At 46.9% G+C, this 25,421-nt stretch overlaps 2 protein-coding genes across 3 annotated transcripts in view; one reads left to right on the forward strand and one right to left on the reverse strand.

Annotated features, from left to right (window-relative positions):
• Nucleotides 1–2,657, forward strand: part of Pigg (phosphatidylinositol glycan anchor biosynthesis class G (EMM blood group)) — a 54,190-nt gene extending 51,533 nt beyond the window's left edge. For both annotated transcript variants that reach the window (XM_016004323.3, XM_076547104.1), the window contains one exon: nucleotides 1,824–2,657. In XM_016004323.3, coding sequence (XP_015859809.1) covers nucleotides 1,824–1,989 — 166 coding nt within the window. In that variant the 3' untranslated portion in view covers nucleotides 1,990–2,657. The remainder of the gene's footprint in view (nucleotides 1–1,823) is intronic.
• A 72-nt stretch (nucleotides 2,658–2,729) lies between these two features.
• Nucleotides 2,730–9,102, reverse strand: Tmem271 (transmembrane protein 271). The gene has a single exon (XM_016004324.3). It carries the CDS (start codon nucleotides 9,062–9,064, stop codon nucleotides 7,940–7,942), a length of 1,125 nt encoding a protein of 374 aa, XP_015859810.1. The 5' UTR covers nucleotides 9,065–9,102; the 3' UTR covers nucleotides 2,730–7,939.
• Between the last annotated feature and the right edge of the window lie 16,319 nt (nucleotides 9,103–25,421).

Genomic DNA, 25,421 nt, shown 5'->3' on the forward strand with positions numbered 1-25,421 from the left:
CTCTGTGAGTTCGAGGCCAGCCTGGGCTACCAAGTGAGTCCCAGGAAAGGCACAAAGCTACACAGAGAAACCCTGTTTCGAAAAACCAAATAAATAAATAAATAAATAAAATAAACAAATAACCAAATGAAAGTGGATTGAGTTGGAGGAAGAATTTTAAAACCAAATTTAAGTTTTCTCCATTTTTTTAGTTTAAAAATTTAATGCCATAATTTTGATGACAGTGTAAATAGGTCTCAAACTGTAGCTGTATATGTGGTATAATACACTCCAATTTGTCCTAATTTTCAATACAAGAAGCATGTAGAAAGGTTGTTCTAAGCTCAGAGGTTGCCTAGCTGACACTGCTATCCAGGCCTTGAGAGGTTGAAATGTGGTTTGTCTAGACTGAGGTGTGTTCAAGATGCAAAACACAACCAGACTCTTTGAAATCTCTTTATCCTACATTTCCCCCAAAGAGCAGAACACAGACTTGATTAAGGAGTGGCGATTGCAGAGACAGTAACCAGCAGGCATCCAAGGCACCTAGTCGTGCTGGAGTTGGCTGACATCTGCTGGCAAAGAGAGAATGAACTCAATCAGAAGTGAGCTACAGGGGTGGCAGGCTCCCTGGAAGGAGTTCTGGGACTCGGTGAGCCCCTCATTGGAAGAGAGTAGGGATATAATTGGAGAAAAGGGCACATTTAGAACCTTGAGGGATCTTGAACAAGTGATGAACAGACATCTGAACATCTGTCTTCAAGAATAGTCAAGGCTATCCCACTGTCTACCTGCAATCTGGTCTGTAAAACTCTCACAAATGCCATACAAGGACAAGCTTGAGTTCTACCTTGTTCCAAGCCCCAGGAAGACCACTGACTCCCCAACTCTTTCTGGAGGGAGCAGACAGCTCTGATCTGAATACAGAAGTCTTTTAAGACTCATCTTCCCACATGACTGTTTTCATGATAAAGACCTGTACAAACACACACACACACACACACACACACACACACACACACACACACACACACCACATATGCACTCAAGACCAATTAGCCTTGATGGCCTGACTCGAGGACCACGGTTAGATCCACACCTTGATCAGATGATAAGTAACAAAGGACATGACCATTTGTGCCTAGACATGCTTTTGTCTCCAGAGAACCTTGAGATGGTTCCTGGTGGGAACACCAGAGCTCTGAGCGTGGCGACATCCTGCAGCAGTGTGAGTAGGTGGCTGCACAGTGGCAGCTGAGCTTCAGTGTGGGAGAGGCAAAGTCACGCATTTAAGGAAAAAATAACCTGAATTACACTTTAAAAAGCAGGAGGGGCTGTCATGGGCAGGCCCCCGCAGACCCTCCTCCAGGGCAGTTCCTGTTCCTATGGAGGGATGGGGTGGGGTGCAGTTGGGAAGTGCTGCAGCAAAGGGAAATTGAGGATGTGGGAATTCAAAGACCTCTGCTGGGAAGGGGTAAGCAGGAGAGATAACCTCCCAAGGTCCTAAGGAGAACAGTTTGGGAGATGAGATTCTGACAGCTAGCCAGGAGACATAGGAATTATGGATTACCTCTTCTATAGATTCTCTAGGGCCCCAGACCTGTGGCCACTGAAAACAAGTCTCTCATCCAGACCAGGAACCCTTTGAAGGCCATGTAGGACAGTCCCTCTAGAAAGAGGAATGATAAACGCCAGCCTGAGCTGTAAAAGTACTCAGTTATTTGTGGCTGTCTTTAAAAAAAACTTGCAAATAAGACAAATGTAAGAAGTTTTCAGAAAGCTTTTCCCCATCCACAATTACTTTTACTGTTTAGTATTTTCCTTCATTTGCCATGTCTTTTCAGATATATGAGCACACATGGCCTACTGTGTGCTTGGCCTTATTGCCCGAGGCTGGGACATTTTCCTTCTTCTCTGTACCTGACTGAGATCTCAGAAGCTGGCTGGTTCTACTACTGGAGGGGAAGAGTGTTTTCCATGGAGGCACTTGGCCCAGAGCCACAGAGATGAAAGCAAACATCTGTTGCTTTGCTGACTTTGGTCATCTTTACAGTCCCATGCCAACACTGAATCTGCACACAGTAAGTACCCCTACAAGTGCCCTCCGTGAATGAATACAAGTGGACGCTGCCAGCAACAAAAGTCCCCAAGTCCATTAAACACTTGAGAGCATCACAAAGTCCATTCCTTGTCAGTGTTTGTCCATTAGCCCCACCCATTCCCCCAACCAACACCCACATCCTACTGTGCATCCTACTGCTGAGGAATATTTGTTTAACTATGTAAAGATGTGTTGCATTTGATTTACTATGTAAAGATGTGTTGCATTTGTTTAATCATATAAAGATGTGTTGCTGTTTTACATTGCCTGCATAAGGCACCTGATTGGTCTAATAAAAAGTTGAATGGCCAATAGCAAGGGAAAAGGTATAGGCTGGACTTCTGGGAAGGGAGAGTAAGTAGGAGGAGCAATTTAGGCTTGGAGGAGAAAGAAAAGATACACCAGGGAGATGCCAGGGGCCAGACAGACAGACACAGAGGAATCAGGAAAGTAGGACATACGGAATGAAAGAAAGGTTAAAAAAAAAAAAAAGCCCCGAGGCAAAACGTAGATGAATAGAAAGAGGTTAAACTAAGTTAAAAGAGCTAGTAGGACGAGCCCAAGCTAAGGTCAAACATTCATAACTAATAATAAGTCTCCGTGTCTTTATTTGGGAGCTGGTTGGTGGTCCAAAGAAAATGCCAACTACACTCTTCCACTGTATGTTATCGTAGGCATGCTATTGTGTGGATCCCACCATGTTGATCCCGCCATCTGCCAGTTATTGAGAATATTCTAGATATGTGGCCAGTTCTGCCCATACAAAACAGAGGAGGCCAGGCCTACCCCACAGGTCAGGGCTGTTCAAATAGCTGGCTTGTGGTTCAGCCATTTCTACCTAAGGGAGTAATTACTGTGATGGTTTAGGCTGGGGTCCGAGTGAACATGAGGACATAGCCTTTTATTTGCCTGGAACATCACTGTAGGTCCTCACGTGTATGAAGTCACTGGATTGCCCATTGGAAATCCTCATCAGTTCTTCCCCATCCCTGGGCAAACCATAGTAAAGGTGTTCCTTTTTCTGGACTTTTTTTCTAGGTAAAGCAACACAACATGGCCAAATTTCAGGAAAATGTTGCATCAATAGTAGAGATGAACCCCAAGCAGTGGTGGCATATACCTTTAATCCCAGCACTTGGGAGGTGGAGGCAGGTGGATCTCCATGAGTGTGAGGCCAGTGTGGTCTACAGAGAGAGTTCCAGGACAGCCAGGCCTACACAGAGAAACCCTGTCTTGGGGAGAGGGGAAGAGTAGAGATGAAGCTGGGCATGGTGTAATCCCACCACTCGGGAGGCAGAGGCAGGCAGATTTCTTGTGAGCTCAAGAACAGCCTGGTTTACATATTGAGTTCTAGGCCAACCAGAGCTAAAAAATGAGATCCTGTATCAAAAAAAGAGAAAAGAAAAGAAAGGAGATGAAGAAAGAGGTCAGTGGGTAACTCAGAAACCATTTCAAAGGAAAAATTCTGGGTGGGGCCCCAGCAGGAACAATAGGGGTCTCACAGAGGTTGCATGGAACCCAGAGGGCAAGAGGAGAATCAAAAAGCCTGGAGAGCAGGAGCCCTGCCTGCCCTGCTCATTGCTGTAAGAGGGACCGGTGAAGGGCAGAGGAGCCTGCCTGACTCCTTCCCTCACCACACACAGTTGGCCATGAGATGAAAGTGGCCAAAAAAGCATGAACTTTGTGGAGTATCCTGTGTTTAATTGAGATTTTATTGATCTGACAGTGAGTCCATTGAGGATCAATGGCTGATATCGTGAAATACCACAAGATCAGGGACTCTCTGAGAGAAACCCACAAGTATAAAAAATAGAACACAGAGACTAAGAATGCTGGGTGGAGCATACCTGCCGCAGGGCTGCTGTCCATGGCTATCCTCCTAGCCAACAACTCCATCTCTGTAAGTTTGGCTATTCCTGCTTGCAAAAGATCATCCTGGCTGGGTTTGTTGACTCTCTAGTCACTCCATACTACCAAGGATAAGTAATTCTGCCTTGATTGCACAGGGCCTCATCTAGAGTATACAGGTCAGGGAAGATGCCGGGTGGGGTTCCATCTGTTTAACTATGGGAAGCCATCGTTCCTGCCGAGTAGAGACATTCTAGTGGTGCCTTCTGGTAGGGGGCACCATACCCCTCACCTATGCTTTATAAGTAAACTCAATAAACTCACTGGTTCTCCAGAGTGAACTCCAGTGGAATCATACCTCAGTTTGCTGTTGGAACCTTAGGAGGAGGAGACATTGGTTTACATCTCCCCCTGGGAAGGAAATTTAGCAACAGGACAACCAGGCTTCTCCTCTTATTCCAGGAACTGCTCAGATTTCAGTTTTGAGAATATAAGGATAGTTGCTTGCTACTGTCCTAAATTAATTTCTTTCTCCCTTTTGGGATCTTTTTTCTGTTGATTAAGCAGTAAACTAAGCTGGGATATTGGGCCCTTGAAATTACACCTGCTGACATGCGGCCACAGCAGTGCTCTCAGATAAGGTATATAAGCTACTAGTGCTTAATTATATGCCAGCTCATTTTTTTGAGGTCTCTGCCATTTATTACTTTCCTCTGAGATCTTAGTGAGAAGAAATATTGGGGGGTGATGATGACTTTGGGGGATACTGTAGGACAAGTACATTCACAAGGATGTGCCAAGTGATCAACACTAGAGTTGCATGTAGCAGGCTCCGAGTAACATGCATGGAGGCTGGGGATTAAGCCTGACAGCTGATCCCAGAACATCTCACCATGAACCCACTGAAATGCTTTGACACTGGTAATGGTCTTCTCTGTCTGCTTGTTTGTACTTTGATGTGGCCTCAGGGAGCTCTTGTATGTTCATCCTGCTATAAACTTAACAGGAAGATGTCAGTGTAAGACCAGGGGCCCACAGCTAGGCTACAAAGCTAAGAATGGATTCCACTTGTGTGTCAGTTGCCCAGACTTCACTTATCTGACCTGGCCTCAAACACCACAAGAAACCATGTGTAGTGTTACTTCCTGTCATCCTTCTAAGGCAATGCATGAAGATGCAGGTATTAGTGTCCACTGATTCTGTAATAAAACATGGCTTGCTTGGCAGTTTCTCTGATGAAGTTCATGCCATGTCCTAGCCCCTTACAATTAACCCTAAGGAAAGTGAGCTTCTGCTGAACAAATAATGCCTTACAAATAGTATTTAGCATGTAAAAATACTAAGATGTATTTGTGTCTAATTTTGGAAGAAAGGCCAAAAAGTGACTTATTTACTAAGTAACGTAAAGAATCAGCTTGAACAACTACTTAAAGCTTCAGGAGAGAAGAGTGGACATGAATGAAAGCTGCTGTGATTTGGAGTGTGGAGTGGGGTGGCAGCAGCCTCATGATCCTCTCTCTATGCCACGTTCCCTGAGAACTGATCTTTATAAGAAACTGACTTCAACAACAGTGGGATTTCTTTTCTCCAGTAAGCTTTAAAAGTGAAACTTGGCTATCCCACATCTCATACTCACCTCTGTAAAAGTGGAGATAACAATATTTATGGGCTTGTGAGTTAGGAACACCAAATCTTGAAGCATTCATCTAATTCATTGGTCTTGTGGAAGAGGATACTTTGCCTAGGTCTGGGGAAAGTCCCCATCTTCCTCATCCCAGGTTCCCCTGCTTCCCTGGTCAGACAATATGCACAAACGTCATAATGCTCTGCCTTCCCTGGCCTCTGGCCTTGCCCACCCCAGTCCTTCCTGCAAAACTTCCATTCCAAGAAAAATCTGAAATGAAGAGGCCACTGACCTTGAAAGACTCATAAGGCATCTAACATTTTGAGCTATGTAAAATGTGCGAGACTTAAACACCTTAGGAAAAAAAACAAAGGTCCAATGAGGACTAACTTGGTGCATCTATGCAGCCTATAGATTCACTCCACCCAGGCTGCTTGTGCTCATCCACAAGGCTCCTGAGTGGACCCAGGAGAGTGGCCTATATCCACCTGTGAGGTCTCTGCTCTCACTTGGAAACACCTGGCAATATCACATGCTTGGATTTGAGTAGATAGGAGAAAGCATCTTAAGTCAGCTTATGCTGCCATTTGTAACATTTCTGCTTAGGCTGATGGCCAGTTAGCTACTAATGTAGCACAGGAGGGCTGGACTGAATAGACCAACAGCAGGACCAGCAAATCAGGCTTAGCCTTTTTTTTTTTTTTTCACCTTGCCCCAAGATATCAAAGATATAAATGGAAACCAAGAAAGCTAGCCATGAGTGATGGCTTTTCCTTGGGTGGCTTCAATATAGTTGTGAGGACTGACTCTTTGATCGATCCTCAAGCTTCAAAGGAAATGTCCAAGCACCGGTTCTCACCACCAGAGACTGGCTCATGGCTGGTGATGGACCTCACTGCTCTTCATGGAAATGGGATTGGGGTACCCTCCTCCTCTAGTGCCCTTGCTGTAGAGGGCAGCTTGCTAGGTCCCACCTGGGGTAAGATGCCTACAGTCACCAAAGATACAGGGGAGCTCTGAGCAGGGCATTTGGGAGTTGAGGAAAGGTACCATCACACAGCCTGCAACTGGGAACTGTGCCCCTCCTTAAACAGGGGGCTTCTTCACAGAAGTAGCCTTTTGCACATCGAAGACACTACCCAGGATTCCATGACTCTTCTGGCCTCTGATGATTGGTATGGGTATTTGCACACGCAGAGGAGATGCTCCCCTTCTCCACATGAAAGAGGCACACCTTTTGGGCCAGGGCTTTGCTCTCAGCTGGCCTGTGAGTCGCTACCTGCCTGGTCTCACTAGTCCAGGCACATGAAAGTCGGATCACCTTTTTCCAAAACTTAGAGCCTGCTTGACTTCCAGCCAGCCCACCAGAAGGATGGAGACACTCTGGTCATAGAGAACTCATTTCATTTGTGTGTAAATGGTTACACGCATATTAAACTCACTTAAAGTTATGTCCTTCACATTCATTAAGGCTATTAAAGTGGTGTACTTTAAATGAAATGCTATATAATCAAAATTACCAGATTATTGAGTTAACAGGAAATTTATCTTTGCAGAAAAACTAGGACTTTGATTTTTCAAAATAGGATTAAACTGTTCATATGTATTAACCAAAAATAAAACCTACTGCTTTGCAGTAGAAACCACACAGCCAGTTTCCAAAAACAGAAATGCAGGGGTCTGGCATCAGTGTCTCCACGCGCAGCAGTTAGCTCAGAGACAGGTTGGACCTCGTCAACCAGCTAGCAGAACACAGCTGTTCTAACTCAGCATTTGTCTGTCCCAATTCAGCCACTCTCCCCCATGCTGACTTGAGTGTAGACATCCTCTAATTCCAAGCTGATGAACATTCTCCAATAACATAGCAACCAATTTAATAAAGGAACTCACCAATGTCAAATTGCAATAAATTTACCAAACATTTCACTGTTTATGGAGAGCTTTACAGTAAGAAAGTGTCGACAGAAGCAGGCACATCCGGGTACAAAGTGTTGCTGTTGGCTGTTCTTCACTTCTGTTCCTGCAGTTCCAACCGCTTTGTACTCTCAGCCGAGGTCCTCTACACGAAATTCACCTTCGATGAGCACTCTGTTCTTGCCCATTCGACCCAGGACCTCCGAGCGCAGTCCTGGAGCACGGACTTGTGTAACAGAAGTGTGATCTGCAAGCCCACCCCAAACATTTATTGTAAACTTTAAATGGAGTCCAGAAACGAATGACATAGAGGGAGACACCTCCTCACACAGAAAGGAGAATATCGGAGTGTCCTAGGGTCTCGCAGATCTCACAGGGCCGGGCCAGAAAAGTGCCAAGCCACACGCAGGCACAACGCCAAGCAAAGCCCGACTGCTGCCCTTTCGGATGTCCCAGGCAGATAGGGCCTGGACTCAGCAGGCCCGGCTAGGCTCCCAAGGGCGCGCCATCTCTCCGGGCGGCCGACAGCAATAGGGGTAGGAGGCGTTGAGGTCGGGGTCCGAGGGCGCGTACCCTGGCAGCTCTACCGACGGATGCCCGCCACAGCACACCTCCACGCCCGCCTCATCAAACGCATGGAAGACGCCCACGTTGATGTAGGACACAGCGTGGTGCGCCGCGAAGCTCGCGCAGTCTCCTGGGGTGGTGAAGTCGGACTCCTCCGGGGATAGGATGGAGGCCTCGCTGGGCCGTGGCTGCAGCCGCCGCCCCCTTTTGCCCCGGCGGCCACGCCGGGTCCGGGAGGCTAGAGGCTGAGCGCGGAGCCCGGGTCCGCCCCGCGGCCGCGCCAAAGACCGGCTTGCCCTCCGTCGGCCGCGCCTGCCGCGCCTGGCCTGCGACGACTTGTAGTTCTTGACCAGCAGAAGGCTGAGCAGGCCCAGCAGGCACTCGAGCGAGTTGAATACAGTGGAGAGCACCAGGCCGCGCTGGTAGTCCTTCAGCTGGCGGCATTTGGCGGACGTGGCGCTGTCCAGGGTGCTGCGGGCGCGCGGCGTGCTGGAGCCCGGGGCTACAGGGCCGGGAGCCGGGCCAGGGACAGCGGCCGGCGTGCGCGGGGGCAGGCAATAGTGGGAGTACTTGCGTTCCACCAGGGACACTGTGTCGCCGTCGATCACTGCTCCTGCAAAGGCGCTGAGGACCCCGAGCATGAAGACCAGGACGCCTAGAAGCAGCAGGTTCTGGCTATTCACCCGCCCCAAGGGCCCGGCAGCCGCCCGCGTCTCTCCAGGAGAGGGCTCCGGAGCGCCCGTTGGAGATGCGGGGACCCCAAGTCCCGAGCCCGGCCCGGCCCCTGACCCGGCGAGGGGCGCCTCCCGGGGCCCGCAGCACAGCAGGGCGGCGCCGAGCAGTGAGAGGCCGGCGGCCAACAGCAACCCGGAGTAAAAGGCGCCGGCGGCCGCCCCTAGCCGGAACGGCTCCCCGCGCAGCTCAGAGCCCAGCGAGAAGCACTTGAGGCCGACGGCGGCGGCGCTGAGCGCGCAGGCGAGCAGCAGGCTGGAGGAAAGCGCGGCGCAGGCCCCGCGGACGCTCCACTTCATCCTCCGCGCCGGAGCCGGCCCGCACCCGGCGCGCCCGCCGCCGCCCGCCGCCGCCCCCGCCGCCTGCGCCTCCTCCCGGCGCCGCGCGGCCGGACCGCCGGCCTCCTCTTCATCCTCCCGCGTCCTCCCGAGCTCGCGCCGCCGCCGCTGGAGCCCGCATCCTCCGCCTCCCGCCGCCGCCGCGACCCTGCACCGGGAACCGAGCCGGCGCGGAAAACCGCAAGGCGCGCGCGCCCCCTCCCCAGACCGCGGCGCCGATCCCCGGACGCGCGGCACCCCCACCCGCGGCTCCGCGCGCCTCGCCCTGACACCACCCTCCGCGGCCCTCTCCCGACCCTCGGCCCCCCAGGACTCCCCTCTGGTCCTCCCCTAGGAAAGGGGCCTCTCGCCAAGTCTCCGCCTTCCCGTCCTCCCCTTGTCAATGTCGCTGTCCAGCGTCCGCCGCCTTAGGAACGCCACCCCACCTGGGCCTCCTTCTCCAGGGACCCCCTGGGCCCCACCCCCAGGACCTCCCACCTCTGGAAGCCCAGCGTTTGCTTTTCCCAATCCACTCGGCGGCTCGTCTCCACGCCCACCTGACTGGACCCGGAAGCCCGAAGAAGTTAGCCGGGGATTTCGGCGATAGGGGTGGGTATAAGGGAGAGAGCCTGGGCGAGGAAAGGGGGAAGGAGACAATGTCCAAAAAGAGTAGAGGAGGGTGAGCAGGGTATTCGGGGATGGAGGACGAAGTGTGTTTCTTTGGGAAGTGCTGGCATGTAGAGGCGTGTGCTGTGTGCATGTCTGAGGGGTATGCATAGGCCTTATAGTATGGGGTATGGAAGAGTGGTGTGTGCGTATATATTGTGTGTGTGGGGGGGCGGTGTGTATTCTGAGATGTGAGTAGGGCGAATACAAGGTTCAGTGTAGTGTGTGCGGTGTCGAGGCTTTCGGTGCGGGGAAGCGTGGTGTGTGTGTGTGTGTGTGTGTGTGTGTGTGTGTGTGTGTGTTATGTGGTGTATGTGTAGGAGAAGGTGTGTTACCTTGAGGTGTGTGAAGAGTATTGTAGGTGCTTGGGGGTTGTGAATAAGGTGTGCAGGAGAACTGGCTGGAGATTTCTCTCCGTGGACCAGCCAGGGAGCAAGGCCGGGATGAAGTCTGGGGAGAACCTCAGTTGAGTTCAGCTTTGCCAGTCCCATCTCCAGATCTGGCAGAAAATTTCCTCACACGCAAGTGAATGAATTTGTCCTGCGCTCAAGTGCGCAAGGGAGAGTGCTGTGATAGCTCAAATCCAGACTTGGACCTTTCGAGGCCTCCCTCCGGCAGCCCCGCCCTGGCCCGCAGTCCCGGGTGTGGATGATTCAGGCCGCCTGCGCGCAGCTTCTGAACCGAGGGTGGCTATGCCTGAGCCTGGGGTAGGGAGAAGCAGGGTCCGGGCGCGGGGATGGGAGCGCGGTGGAGAGAACGCGCCTGCGCGCCGGCCTTTGGTACATCAGGTTCCGGTCCGTCAAAGGCCCAGGGACTTTCCTATTTATTGCTCAAGGACCCTCCCAAAACTAAGAGCTGTATTGCCTGAGAAAGCCGTGCCCATGTGTCCGAGGCAGCGCAGGGGCCCTCGCCCACCCCTCCTAGAAGCCACTTGTAGGTGGGTGTATGGAAGCCTTCCAAAGACTCCCGGACGTTTGCGTGGGTTTCACTTCGGCCCATAGCTTCAGAAAGAGCGAACCAGCCTCTCTGTATTTTTAGCAGGCGGAGCAGAATTTGAAACAGCATCCTACCGGTCCTGCGCCTAGTGAATGATGACTCGCCAGAAAGCAAAGACGCAACCCTGCCTCCGTGTGAGCTTGGCGTGTGGCCCAGGAGGCTCCGTGAGCCTGCGTGCGTAAGGATCGTGACGCCCACGCTTGAGAGCAGAGCTCAGTGCAAACTTCCAATGGTTCTTCCAGTTTCCAGGGAAACGAGATTTGGAGCTGCTGCATGTTGCAGAGCTACCCCTCTCCTCCCCAGAGGGAGCCCTGCCAATGGCTGGGTTTGGGGAGGAAGGGATTGAGGACACCTACTCCATGAAGGGTGAGCTCCAATCTTAAGGTGGAAGAATTGGGCAGGGCTATGGGCATTTCTTCTGCCATCAGAGGAAGCATCTCATAGGAAGCAGCTCTGTTGCTTCTCCTCTAGATGGGCATTGCCACCCCTCTAACAATCTTTGCGTTTCTTTAACTCACAACAGGGCCCTTGTACATGATGTTCCCACTCCTAGGGTGTATTCACACTCCATGATAATCCTCACCTGACATTGCTTCCTCATTTCTCAGAATTTATTGTAATGTTTCTTAATTGTCTCAGTTTTATCTGAAGCCTGTCTGATCCAGTGCTATACTGAAAGCTTTCAAGAACTTTCTTTTATTCACTTCTCACAACAAGCGGTGAGTTAAGTCCCCTGTTATCCCCAGACAGGCTTTCCATGAATAAATCAGTGACTGCTGGAACTGGGACCCAAACCCGGGCCCTGTGCACAGGCTGTGCTGCTCCAGCTGCTTTCCGGACTCCAGCCCCTGAAGAGGATTCCCCATAGTACAGAATTTCCCTGTAGTACAAATATGTGTCCCTACCAGGTGGGGCTGGAAACGGCAGGGTAAGGGCAGTTCCACCTGCTTCTCGGGATGGCTGTTTGTGCATGTGTCTGTGATGCAGTAAACGTTGATCTGGTCTTGCCTGAAGCATAGGGCCAGGAGCCTGCATACAGGTGTCTCTTCAGTGTCGGGAATAAGGGAAGTTGCTCCGAGAGAGACTAACTCGGCAGCTGAAGGGGAGAGGGGGACTGCACTGAGAAGAATCTTTAAGCTCAACCAATTCAACTTTATTCTGAGGGCAGGGGGACCACAAGTTTGCAGGGGAGCATCCTGGTATGTGTGTGTTGAGAAGGAGCTCTACTGGAATTTGGGAAAGCTAAAGGATCTCCCTCCCTCCTTGAAGTATACTGGGACCACTTAACAATCACTGCAGTTTCTGCCCAGCATGAGTCAGCAGAGAGTGGGAGGGGCAATCTGTGGCCCCAGGACAGCTAAACCAAGAGTGACATTGAAACTAACCCATGTAGGATTTTGGAGCAGATTGAATTGCTTTATGTCAGGATCCTTTCACCAAGGAAGAGCTCACCATGCTCTACGATCTTACAGAGTCTGCTTAACTTGCCATGCATGCCAAGGAGGGGACCCAGGGTAGCTGTAGTCTAGTCAAGTGACCTGGTGGACTCAGAGGCAGGAAGGAGAGCAACTCCTGAAAAAACGAAACAAAACAAAACACCAGAGAGGAATCACAACATCATCAGCTACTGAGTAAGTTCCCACAGAGCCTGGGCGGGTCTGGCAGCCTCCTCCTGGGGCATTATCACTGTCCTACACTGAAAACAAGGAAGAAGTGCTAATCCCAACAAAGACACAGCAGAAATACAACAGCAATTATGTATTAAGGAATATTTTCCTATCACCTTTGAGTCTTATTTTAATATTTACATAGTTACTAACATCTAAAACTGCACCTACTAAAATATTGATTCAATTAATTGAGCTCGTATTTTTTTTCTACTCCACCACTTATGTTGTTCATATGTCTTTTAATAAAACAAACAAACTTGGAGCCAGATATTGGGGTGAATACTGAAAGATTAGAGAGACAAAGGAGCAAGCCACTGGGGTGTCTTACCTCTAGGACTTCTCAACCTGAAAAGCCTTTAGTTTCTGTCTCCTCACACCTTATATACCATTCTCCTCCCAGCCATTAAAGGCATGTGTGCTTCCCAAGTACTGGGATTAAAGGTGTGTGCCACCAATGCCTGGCTCCTTTTCTCTCCTAGACTGAGTCAATCTCATGTAGTCCAGGGTGGCTTTGAACTCACAGAGATCCAGACAGATCTCTGCCTCCTGAGTGCTAGGATTAAAGGTGTGTGCCACCACTGCCTGGCATCTATGTTTAATCTAGTGGCTTGATCTGTCCTCTGATCTTCAGGCAAATTTTATTAGGGTACAACAAAATATCACCATTTTTGTTCTTTATTTTATACCCTATGTCTTAGTCCACCTTCTTTTATTATAATGGAATACCATAACATTTACAAAGAGCAAAGGTTTATTTAGCTCACAGTTCCAGAGGAGTTTGCAACTGTGAAGTCCTCGTGCTGTACTATGGCATGGTGTGTGGTATCACATGGCAAGACAGAGCAACCAAAGAACTCCTTCCATGACAAAGCTACTCAACCAGTTACATCCCAAAGGTCCCACCAACCCTCATGAACATATAACTTTGTATTTTCAGCTCATGAGTTCTGAGGACAAAAAGCACACTTCATACTGGCCAAGTAGCTGTCATTTTCATTGTTAATCTCACCTCCATTTTTCCAGGAATAGCCACGATTAACCTGTTACTTCAGATGAGCAGTACAGGCATCTCTGTGCAAAACACCCAGTGAGTCTTCCAAAGAACTCATGAAACCATGGCCATGAGTTCTCAGAGATGGACATAACAGTGTTTATTATATTAAAAGCTTGTGTTTTATAGAATATAATCACAGAAAATATTAAATATACATGTGACATCTTCATGACATTTAAGTAAGCATTTATCTAGCTTCATCCAAGATACAAGACTGGAGTACCTGAGATGCAGCTCAGAGCCTGTCAGCCCACCAGACCCTTTCCCTGCATTTGCTTAGATATTTGTTAGGAGGAATACATTCCTAACCATTGTAGTTGGCTTGGCCTGGTTTTGGTTTTGCTTTATCATTTGTTTATCTTTGTACAGTGAATCACAGGGTGTGATTCTCCATGTCTGACTTCTTTTGTTCCATATATATTTGTGAAGTGTGTCCATAATGCATCACAGCTCTAACTGACTCATTGATGGTTATGAAGCCCTGCAGCTTACCCAGTTCACTGCAGTAAACATCATATTATTGCTAGTTTGGGATATTGTGTCCTGAATCATTGAGACATACAGTTGAGTGGCCTGAGAATGGAATTGCTGGGTTGTGAGTAATACCATCTTTGCTTTTTTATCCTTTTGGCACTGAGGTATAATTTATGTACAAATTAGAACCACTGGTCTTAACTATAATTCCATGAGTTTGGACAATTTATGCAAGTGACCAAATCATGACTCAGTACTGTTCCAGCTTCTGCAAAAGTTAGCCTTCTCAACTTTTCTCCCTCTCCAGGTCCATGCACTATAGTTTGTTGGGGTTTTTGTTTGTTTGTTTGTGTTTTGTTTTGTTTTTTTGTATTTTTTTGAGGCAGGGTTTCTCTGTGTAGCCCTGGCTTCCTGGAACTCACTCTGTAGACCAGGCTGGCCTCAAACTCACAAAAATCTGTCTGCTTCTGCCTCCTAAGTGCTGGGATTAAAGGTGTGCACTAGCAATGCACTATAGTTTTTATTACAGCATTTCGTATGCATGGACTCAAGCAGTGGACAATCTTTTCTGGTTTCAATGCCTTTTAGATTTGTCCATACTCTTGCATGAATCAATGGATTGTTTGTTCTTATCTTTAAATAGAATTCTACTAAAAAAAGTGTTTATCTATTCACAACATGATGGGGTGAATTTATTCACAACCCTAGAGGAGTGACTGAGATACTATTCAAAGGTGGTATCATGCAGGTTGAAGTCATTGTGGGTGCAATTCCACCTCCTTAGGTGTGTAATAGGCATGGTATTGTTGGGCTCCATCACACATTTATTTTATTTATTATTTTATGTGGTAAATGTGATTATTTACCACATTCCCCCATGCCATGTGTGTACATTCCAAGAATCTATATTCTTAGCAACCCAAGATAATGTCAGCTTCCCTCGTGTGTTGTCCAATCTGGTATCCATAGATGGCTTCTCACTGTGACTTTAGTTTGTATTGCCCAGTTATGAATGCTATCAACCCTTTCACTTATCTTCTTCAGTAAAGCATTTTTTGAAAAACCTTTTGTTAGCTTTTTAAAATTAGGCAGTCTCTCTATATTATTATTATCATAAGTGAACAGAAATCATGACTGGAAACATGGCATGTTTTGGCCCTTTGGCTCCTCCTGTAATAACCCAAGTACATTTTTATACTTCATTCAGTCTGATCCCTGAGAACCCCATCAGCTACTCAATCTGTGAGTCCAGCAAAACAACCATGATTTTTCCCAGTGTAGGTCTAGATTTGTGCCACAGAAGGGACTTGCGGTCTCATAATATTCATGGCTCTGGAGAAGCAACTCACCTAAAACCTCTTTCCTTCCTTCCTTTTTTTTTAATAGGAAAAAAAATCATGTTTGAAGTATATACTAGGCAGCATGCCTCTAACAAAGACCTGCATTGTAGTGGTTCTGGACATACTATTGTGGGATTTGGAACTCAGCTTCTTGCTTGCCTGAAACAGGTAGGGAGTCTGAATCAGAAGAGTCAAGCCAAGAAACATCAATCATCCTGAAGGAGTCTTCAGAGGTTGAAGTTTCGGTGAAGCTGGCCATGCCCAGGTAAAAATAAATTCTATAAAACCACAATTAAATAAATTATATTAAAATATGGGTAACAAATACTTAAAGCAGCCACTTTCTATTTTACCACACCTTTCTGTTCAGTTTTTTAATTACTTATTTATGTATTTTATGTATGAGTGCTCTATCTGCATGTCTGCTTATATGCCAGAAGTGGGCATCAGGTCCCATTGCAGATGGTTGTGAGCTGTCCTGTGGTTGCTGGGAATTGAACTCAGGATCTCTGGAAGAGCACCCAGTGTTCTTAACTGTGGAGCCGTCTCTCCAGCCCTTTACCACACTTTTCTATTACCTGTTTTCAGAAATTGTGTCTAGCTAAGCAAAAATGTGTATTCTGCTCTGTGTTTCCCAACCCCTTGCTCAGTAGCTCTGGGTGATAGCGTATGGTTTACCACAGCAGGAGAATTTATACCACAGAAATTAGCAGATGATGCGAGTCTGATGGGGCTGACTGTTTTACTTATAAAGTGAAGGGAAATATGAACGGTGCAGACTGGACTTAAAATGGATTGTGGCGATAGCCATCGTTTTAAGTCTAGAACATGTTTCTTTTGGTGCTTGGGAGCCGTCACCTTGCAGTTATAGCATGCACATTGTATATCTCTAATGAAAGGCATCCCAACATGATTCCCTCTTGTCCTCCATGGAACTCATCTACGTATGTGAAAACAGCACCCAGCATTCAAACCAGAGCAGCACCCTCTTGTCAGCGATAGGAGCAAGCGTCCTGCTGAGTCAGATGTAATCAGGGTTTATTCATGTCCTAATTTTGCGATACTGTTGTCAGTGATACAGTTACAAAAACAGTGGATTTTGCAAGAAATAGCAAGTCACATTGAAGTCATAAAATAAAAAGCAAATAAGTACTTTCATTTAAAATATTATTTCCAAACTTATATAAGAAAATGCTTTTTTCCTAGTTTTTCCATTTTTAAAATTGCATTTATTTGTTCACTGTGTGTGTGCATTTGCATGTGGGAATGTGACTGTAGTGGAAAACATGTGGAGGTCAGAGGACAACTTGCAACATCTGATTTTCTTCTTCCACCTTGTGAGTTCTACAGATCAAACTCAGGTCATCAGGGTGGTAGCAAGTGCCTTTACCTGCTAAGCCATTTCACTGGCCCATTAAATTGCTAATAGAATTTTTATGTTAGCTCAAGTAATGGCATGAATTTTAGTAAGATTATAAAACTGTTTCTCATATTTTGATCTACCAAATGCTAATAAAACAGTAATTTCTCACATTCTTTCCCATAAGAGACAGGTGAAAACAGATACAGGAAAGAATCTTGTGACCTTCAGTCCTGCACTGCTCATTTTCTAAAGATTTAGCAGACCACCAGGATGCTCTGAGTGTCCAGGAATAGTTACCAGGAAAGATATGGCTCCTGCTTCTTGAGACAGCTTTGTAGGAGAGGAAAAACACCATCATATAGCTAAGGAAATGCCTTACTATAGCCTCCTGTTTTCATCTGCCCTATCAAGACCTTATTCCAGCACGTTGAGATTTTCATGTCTCTTCTTTAAAGAAAGACAAGACCCACCCCAAACCTTGTACTCAGTTGAGAAAAACTCATTCTTGCTTTGCCAAAACTGCAGAGCTGTCCTCACTGTCCACACCCAGGCCCTAAACAATAGCCAAGTTCTGGGAAGACCTCTGCCCAGCAGCAGCTCCCTAGCCACCGGCACCTACATTTCCCTCGATAGTGCCTGTAGTCATCTTTATAGTCCTCAAGGGGCCAGCCAGCCTTTGAAATGAGAGTCACTTATAGTAGCTACTACTCAAAATGTTTTTTGCTCTCCTTCAAAGTGAGCAAAAGCAATTCTGTGTGGTTACACATTAATCTCCCTTAGTCCCTGGCTCACTCTGTCTCACTATGTTCAGGGTACCTGTAGGGAAGCCTCCTCATTCAGACTGTCCTAAGCTCCTTGTCTTTTCTAAGATCCGTTTCCTCATAAAAATTTAACTAAAAAAGTGAGACAGGGTCTATTAATGGCCTGGAATTCACCAAGTAGACTTGGTTATTTGACTGTTGAGTTCAGGGATCTGAAGACAGGGACCTGTTTGTTTACTCATTGTTCTCAGTGTCAATAACAGCATCTGGCATATAGTACATGGTCTGTGAATATTTGTATAACTGATTTTTAAAATTTACACAATTAAAATTTGAAGAATGTAAACTATGATTTACTCGTCATAATGGTCTATAAGCAGCGCTTCTCAGCCTGTGGGTTGCAGCCCCTTTGGGTGTCACATATCAGATATCCTACACATCAGATATTTAAATTACAATCTATAACAGTAGCAAAATTATAGTTACAAAATAATTTCATGGTTGGGGGTCATCACGACATGAAGAACTATATTAAAGGGTCACAGTGTTAGAAAGATTGAGAACCACTGGTCTATAGCTTGGAACGTTCTTAAGAGACTTGCTACACTTGAGTCTGGGCCTAAGGTGCTAGATTTCATTCACAAAGTGTGAGAGAACATGAGAGTGAACTCCATCAGGAAATTATGTGACCTGATGTGTCACCTTAGAAACACTTCCTGGTCATAAAATCTGGGATGAAGAGTTATTCAGGCTTTGGTTCCAAGGCTTCTAGGAGTTCCCACCACAAATATTCCCTCATGGCCTGTCTTTGTCACTATTCTGTTGCTGTGAAGAGCCACCATGACCACAGCAACTCTTATAAAAGAAAGCATTTAAGTGGGGGCTTAGAGTTTCAGAGGATAGTTGAAGGCAGGGAGCATGTTGCCATGCAGGCAGACATGGCACTGGAGAAGTAGCTGAGAGTTCTACATCCTGATCCACAGGCAGAGAGGAGAGAGAGAGAGACAGACAGACAGACAGACAGACAGACAGACAGACAGACAGAGACAGAGAGAGACAGAGACACAGAGACAGAGACACAGAGAGACTGGGCTTGACTTGGGGTTTTGAAACTTTAAAGTCCACACCCAGTGACATACTTCCTCCAACAAGGCCACACCTAATTCAACAAGGCCACACCTCCAGTTCTTCTCAAACAATGCTACTCCCTGATCGCTAAGCACTCAGATATGGGGACCATTCCTATTCAAAGCACCACATGGCCCATGTCTGGGTCCCTAGGGTATTCCTGGTCCGATCTCAGACCAGCTAGTGAATGCCTGTTGCTCTCCCACAAACCCTCAACCTCCATCCTTTGGGGCTGAGTCCCATCAGCCAGAAGTGCTTTTGGTATTCTTTCTCTGTTGAGGTCAGGCTTTCCTGTGGTGTCTCAGAGAATGAGCTCATTCTGTCACTGCCCAGTCACCTGTCACTCCTGCCCCAGCTGAGTACACTTAGAGACCCTCCCCACCAAAGAACTATCCCCAGAGGCCATATGCCCAAGAACCCTCCAAAGCTTCCTCTGCCTGTTACTACCCATCCTTGGGCTCCAATAGCTCTGCCCTGCCCGGAGTTACCTGGATACACACCTTGGCAGGGGTTCAACAAGTGCATACAACACACTGTGATGGACTCTGCAGGGGGACACAGTGGGCTGTAGGTCCTGCCTACCAAAAACAAGTTCATGGTTGCCTCTTGAAGGTTTCCACTCAGACCAGTCAGTTGTCCTACCTAAACCCACCAGAATGGTCTCCCAGAGTCATGAAAATGCAGGCATAGGCATTCCTTGGCTGTTCCAGGCCAACAGACTGGCAAATCAGGATCCTTAGGGCAAAGTCCTCTGCCATCCTCTAACACATACAGACCACCCTCTTTCCGTCTCCTGATCCAGGCTTCTTCCTGGAAGGTAGCCATGCTTCCTACACCTGCTTAACCAGACCCTCATTCCCCGCAGTGGAGCCACGGGACACATGAGTGTATCCTAGACTCACTCCAAACCCACAATCAAATCCTATATATGAGTACTACCAGGACAGTAACCCGGGGGGGGGGGTCACTGCTTCACCAGGCACAGGTGGAATTTGGGGAACAAAATATTATGTCTAGCCAGTGCTATAGCCAATCCAGGGCCATGGAGGTCTGTAAAGCTCTGGGTGCTGTCCCAGACCCCAGACCCAGGCAATAAATCACTAGAATGAGACACAGCATTTATGAGTAAGGCCAACATGGAAGGGCAAATTGTCCTGAGATGCATGAGAAACCTCTCTTGGATGGACCTCAAATACTGTCACTGTTCACATGTCTTTCATGGCCTCCTTTGGAGTCTAGTTGAAGCACTTAATGGGAATACTTCTATGTCTCCTCCGACTTCTGTTTATGGTAGTACAGACCCAGGTAAGCCATGTCAGAGGTGGACAGTGCTGCCAGCTGACCTTGTTTTAGCAGTGGGATCCAGAATAAGTGGGACCCATCTCCCAAGAAAGAATTTCCACTTTTCATCTCCATCATGAAGACACAGCTGGACCGCCGATGCAGGATTCTGCACTGATGCTGTACTACAAAGACTAGAGAAACTTCTCTGCTTTGGTTTCCTTCAGAAATGGACCTGGCTCTATCTCCTGTGGTGGTATTGTGTTCCCCAAAATATTGTGTACCCTAATAAACTTACCTGGGGTCAGAGAACAGAAAAGCCACTAGATACAAAGGCTAGAAAATGGTGGCACTCACACCTTTAATCCTAGCACTCCAGAGGCAGAAATCCATATGTTCAAGGATACAGCCAAGCATGGTGACTCACACCTTTAATCCCAGGGAGTGGTGGTAGAAAGCAGAAAGGTATATAAGGCATGAGGACCAAAAACTAGAAGCATTTGACTGGTTAAGCTTTCAGACTTTCGAGCAGCAGTTCAGCTGAGATTCATTCTGGATGATGACTCAGAGGTATCCAGTCTGAGGAAACAGGATCAGGTGAGAAACTAGCAAGGTGAGGTTGGCTGTGGCTTGTTTTGCTTCTCTGACCTTCCAGAGTTCACCCCAATACCTGGATCAGGTTTGATTTTATTAATAAGAACTTTTAAGATTCATGTTACAATCTCCCACATACTCTGGCCTCCCACCACTCCACCTGGATTGGGCCTTGCTTCTACCTGTGGAACTAAGCAGGGTTCTTATGTTTCCTGTGTTCTTTTCCTCATTTGTAATCATGCTGCTGCTGCTGTCTACCACACTGCTCCTTGTATTCCTGGACTGCCAAAGCCAGGGCTGGACAGTCCTGGTGGAGCCTTTCTTCCTTAGCAGACATAAGTAGACACAACCATCCTGCAAATCAAACTTTCTTGTAAGGCAAACAAGATCACAATGGCTGGACGATCATCCCAGATTTTCAAATAAACCCTCACAGAGATAGACGCTCAGGGATGACACTGAAGTTTCATCCGAGGCATCGTCGAGTCACAAGCAGGCAAAGAACAATTACTGGTGCAATTAAAAGAAGAACTCCTGCCAAAACAGTAAGAGCATAGGTGCCAGGGTCTCCCTCCCCTTGAAATAACTCAAATGCTGCACAGAAGGCAGCAAGTGTGGTGTTCAAATGCTAGGCATTAAACAAGGGAATACAGTAACTGAGCATCAAATAATCCAATACATCATGTAACAGCTTGAGAGTTGCCAGCAATAGTGCCAGCCGAGGAGCCCAGGCAGAGTCAAAAGACCTTCCTGGGTTTAAGAGACAGGGTTGTGCTCAGGGGACCAAACTAAATGTGTATAAGTTTGATTTTGTCAATTATACTTCAATACAACTATGGAAAGTGTGCTAAAAGCACACTGTTAAATATTAAATATCAGTCAGAAGTGACAAAGCTATATCTCTAAGTAGATAAAAAAAAAAGCAAAATGGGGGCTGGAGAGATGGCTCAGTGGTTAAGAGCACCGACTGCTCTTCCAGAGGTCCTGAGTTCAATTCCCAGCAACCACGTGGTGGCTCACAACCACTTGTAATGAGATCTGGTGCCCTCTTCTGGCCTGCAGGGACACATACTAGCATAATACTGTATACATAATAAATAAATAAATCTTTAAAAAAAATGTTGGAAAAAAAAGCAAAATGGTTTAATCATATATGTGTGCTTAACCATATATAAGTGAATGAATTGATAATGATGGTTAGATAGATGGATGGAAGAGTGGCTAGATGAATGCATAGGTAGGCAGGTAGGTAGATAGATGATAGATAGATAGATAGATAGATAGATAGATATAAAATTAGATATGAAAGGGCCCTAGACCAAAGATGATATATCACAAGTACTAGAAGTGGGGATTGGAAGTTAAAACTGGAGTTAATAGCTTGTCCTGTGCAAAGGTTATAACCTCAAATGAGTTGAGCGTATAACAACCATGATTCTGTCTCCCTTTGGTTTTCTCTAAATTTTATAGTTAGAGGATAGCTGAGATAAATCCTTTTCATTCTGGAACCACAGCTGTGGAAAAAGTTCTTTTGTAGATGTGGTATCTCTGCGGACAAAGAATGAGGACAATGGCCCCATGCCATGACAATTAGAAGAAGCTTTCTGGCTTTTTCCAAATTCTTTCAACAATGCCACAGGTCAGTATCTTGAGGACGGTTTCCAGGTAGAACTGACTTCTCACTGCAATATCAGCACTACTTCAAACACAGCTTACTCAGAAGCACTTTATCCAACCCTAGAGTCTGAGGTCTCCTCAATCAGACCCTGGTTTTCCTCACAGGAGGTGATTGAGCCAGAACACTCCTGCTTTCATAAAGGTCTTTCTGATCATGGGTATGACTCTACATTTCTGTATCAGTGCTCAGCTATTTTTCTGGCTCCCTTAACGTTTCTTAAATGAGTGAGTGAGTTCCTTAAATAATGTTTCTTAAATAGGCTCTGCTCAGTTAAAGCCCAAATGTTCTGCCCTCAAAGCCAGGGAGGCTCCCCAGCCCCCACATGGGACTCTATGGTGAACAGGCAGCCTTTTCCTTAGAGACAGGACACTATCCCTCAATCAACAGACGCACCAGGAACCCTGGCTATAGCCCTTTGGAAACAGGTTGTGTGTTGCTGAACCTGCACTAATCTTGGAGCCACATTCTGCCTTCTGGCTGAACAAGCTGTAGACAGCCATCCACTTCCAGATCCTCACAGCAACAACCTGGGCCTGAGCAATGTTTTTCCTCCAAGAGACAGATGCCAAACTCATGTTCGCCCTGAAAGGATGTGAACTGATATCTCTGGGGTCATCTTGGGGTGAATGAAGAACCAGAGTCTGGCCACCAGGACACACATGACCCAGATGGCTCCTGCTCAGAGCATCAGAAACGACAGCTTCCTAGCACCGACCAGGTTGCCTGCTGGTGATAAGGTGGTGGCAACAGGACTACAAAAACCCATACCCCCAACATCTTCAGTCCATGTGCTATCCAGTGGCTCATCTTGTAGGGTTAGAGACCACCCAGGGGCACAAGCCCAGGGAAAAATGGATGCTACTTCTTCCTCTTCCTCTTCTTTTTCCTCTTTCTCTTCCTTTTCCTCTTCCTCTCCTTCTCCTTCTCCTTCTTCTGGTTTTTTGAGACAGAGTTCCTTTGTGGAGCCTTGGCTGTCTTGGAACTCACTCTGTAGACGAGGCTGGCCTTGAACTCACTGAGATCCGCCTGCCTCTGCCTCCCTAGTGTTGGGGTTAAAGGCATGTGCCACCATGCCTGGCATGAAGTGGCTACTTTTAGACAAAGAAAGGTGTCACCCACTTGGCCATTCTGTGAGGAGGTGAGTATGTAGACTTACACTTCATAGGGTCAGTGTACTATTTAGTTTCCATTCTCAGCTTGACATAACCTAGACTCACCTGAGAATGGATTCTCAATTGGGGGATTGTCTAGATTGGCCTGAGAGTATGTCTTTGGAAGATTGTCTTGATGGTTAACTGATACATAAGATCCAGAGCACCATTCTCTAGGCTGGGCCCTGAACTATATGATGTGGATGTGTTGTGTCTAGCTTCTCCAGTTTCTGCCTTGATTTCCCCTAAATGATGGCAAACTGTCATTTGGAATTGTAAGCTAAAATAAACCATTTCTCTCCTAGGTTGCTTTTTGTCAATATATTTTATGACAACAACAGAAATAAAGCTAGGATAGTCAGCAAGACACTTGTTCCCACTCAGGCACCTGGTAGAAGATAATCATGGCTATTTGCAAAGGCCTCTGTGCCTCACAGCAGTGCAAATAGAAAGGCTGAAGGACCCAGAAGGACCATTACAGCTTCCAGCCAGAGCAGCTCTGACCAGCAGCAAGTTAGCGCTGTTGCCGTCTGACTGACTTGATCAACTCAATCAACCTCCCCCACATTTCCCCGGTCTCCACCTTTGTCCTTTGTGGCTCACTCTTGGCTCTCCTATCAGCAACCTCAAGGCCTTTGTTGAGTCTATAGGCCTCTCATTTTGAATCATTGTCTAAGTTACTTCTCTATTGCTGTGAATAGACAACATGACCAACCTATAAAAATTTATAATGGCAACTTACAAAAGAAAGCATTTAATTTGAGGGTTTGTAGTTCCAGAGGGTTAGAGTCCATAATCATCATGTGGGGAGCATGACAGCAGGCAGGCAGGTCACTGAAGCAGTAGCTGAGAGCTTACATCTGATCCACAAGCACAGGCAGAGGGGGCTAAGGGTAAAGGGGTAAGCTTTTGAAATCCCTAGCAACACACCTTCTCCAACAAGGCCATACCTTCTAATCCTTCCCAAACAGCTCCACCAAGTGGTGACCAAACATTCAAATATATGAGCTTATGAGGGCCATCCTCTTTCAAACCACTGCAATCATTGACACAAAGACTACTCAGATGCCCTCTCTAAGTCAACGTCTTGAGAGGCATCTGGCTCCTGGACACTTCCAATAGCTCTTACTCATCTCTCCTCAGATGACACTGTCATACACACACACACACACACACACACACACACACACACACACACACACACACACATGTTGCTAGAGTTTTCCTACCTTGCCCACAGTCAGGACAAATCTCTGTCACCCGCCAGTCCCACAGCCACTCAGACCCAACCAAGTAAACACAGAGACTTATATTGCTTACAAACTGTATGGCCATGGCAGGCTTCTTGCTAACTGCTCTTATAGCTTAAATTAATCCATTTCCATAAATCTATACCTTGCCACGTGGCTCGTGGCTTACCGGCATCTTCACATGCTGCTTGTCCTGGTGGCGGCTGGCAGTGTCTCCCTCTGCCTTCCTGTTCTCTCAATTCTCATCTCTGTTAGTCCCGCGCTATACTTCCTGCCTGGCCACTGGCCAATCAGTGTTTTATTTATTGACCAATCAGAGCAATTTGACATACAGACCATCACACACACACACACACACACACACACACACACACACACACACACACACTTTATGTTAACTACTGGGATTCCAGCACTATTCTTTCTTTGTTTTGTTTTTGTTTTTGAGACTCTAGCACTGAATTTTTAACTACTGAGCCATTTCTTCAGGTCCAAGGATGGGATGTTCCAGCACTAATTTAAAGTCTGCCAGTTATCCTAACTTAAAGTGAAATAAATCTTGTCAAAATAAATGAGGGAAAATGGAACTAGAGAAATGGCTCAGTGGTTAAGAGCACTGGCTGCTCTTCCAGAGGACCCAGGTTCAATTCCAAGCACCCACATGGCAACCCACAACTGTCTACAACTCCAGTTCCAGGGTATTCAACACCCATGGCAAAACACCAATGCCCATAATGTAAAAAACAAGTAAATTTTTGGGCCAGTTGGTAGTGGTGCACACCTTTAATCCCAGCACTTGGGAAGCAGAGGCAGGTGGATCTCTTCAATTTTGAGGCCAGCCTGTTCTACAAAGTGAGTTCCAGGGCAGCTAAGACTGTTTCACAGAGAAACCCTGTCTCAGAAAACAAAAAACAAGCAAAAAAACAAACAAAA

This window comes from Peromyscus maniculatus, chromosome 10 (assembly GCF_049852395.1).
Source record: "Peromyscus maniculatus bairdii isolate BWxNUB_F1_BW_parent chromosome 10, HU_Pman_BW_mat_3.1, whole genome shotgun sequence".
NCBI classification, from domain to species: Eukaryota; Metazoa; Chordata; class Mammalia; order Rodentia; family Cricetidae; genus Peromyscus; species Peromyscus maniculatus.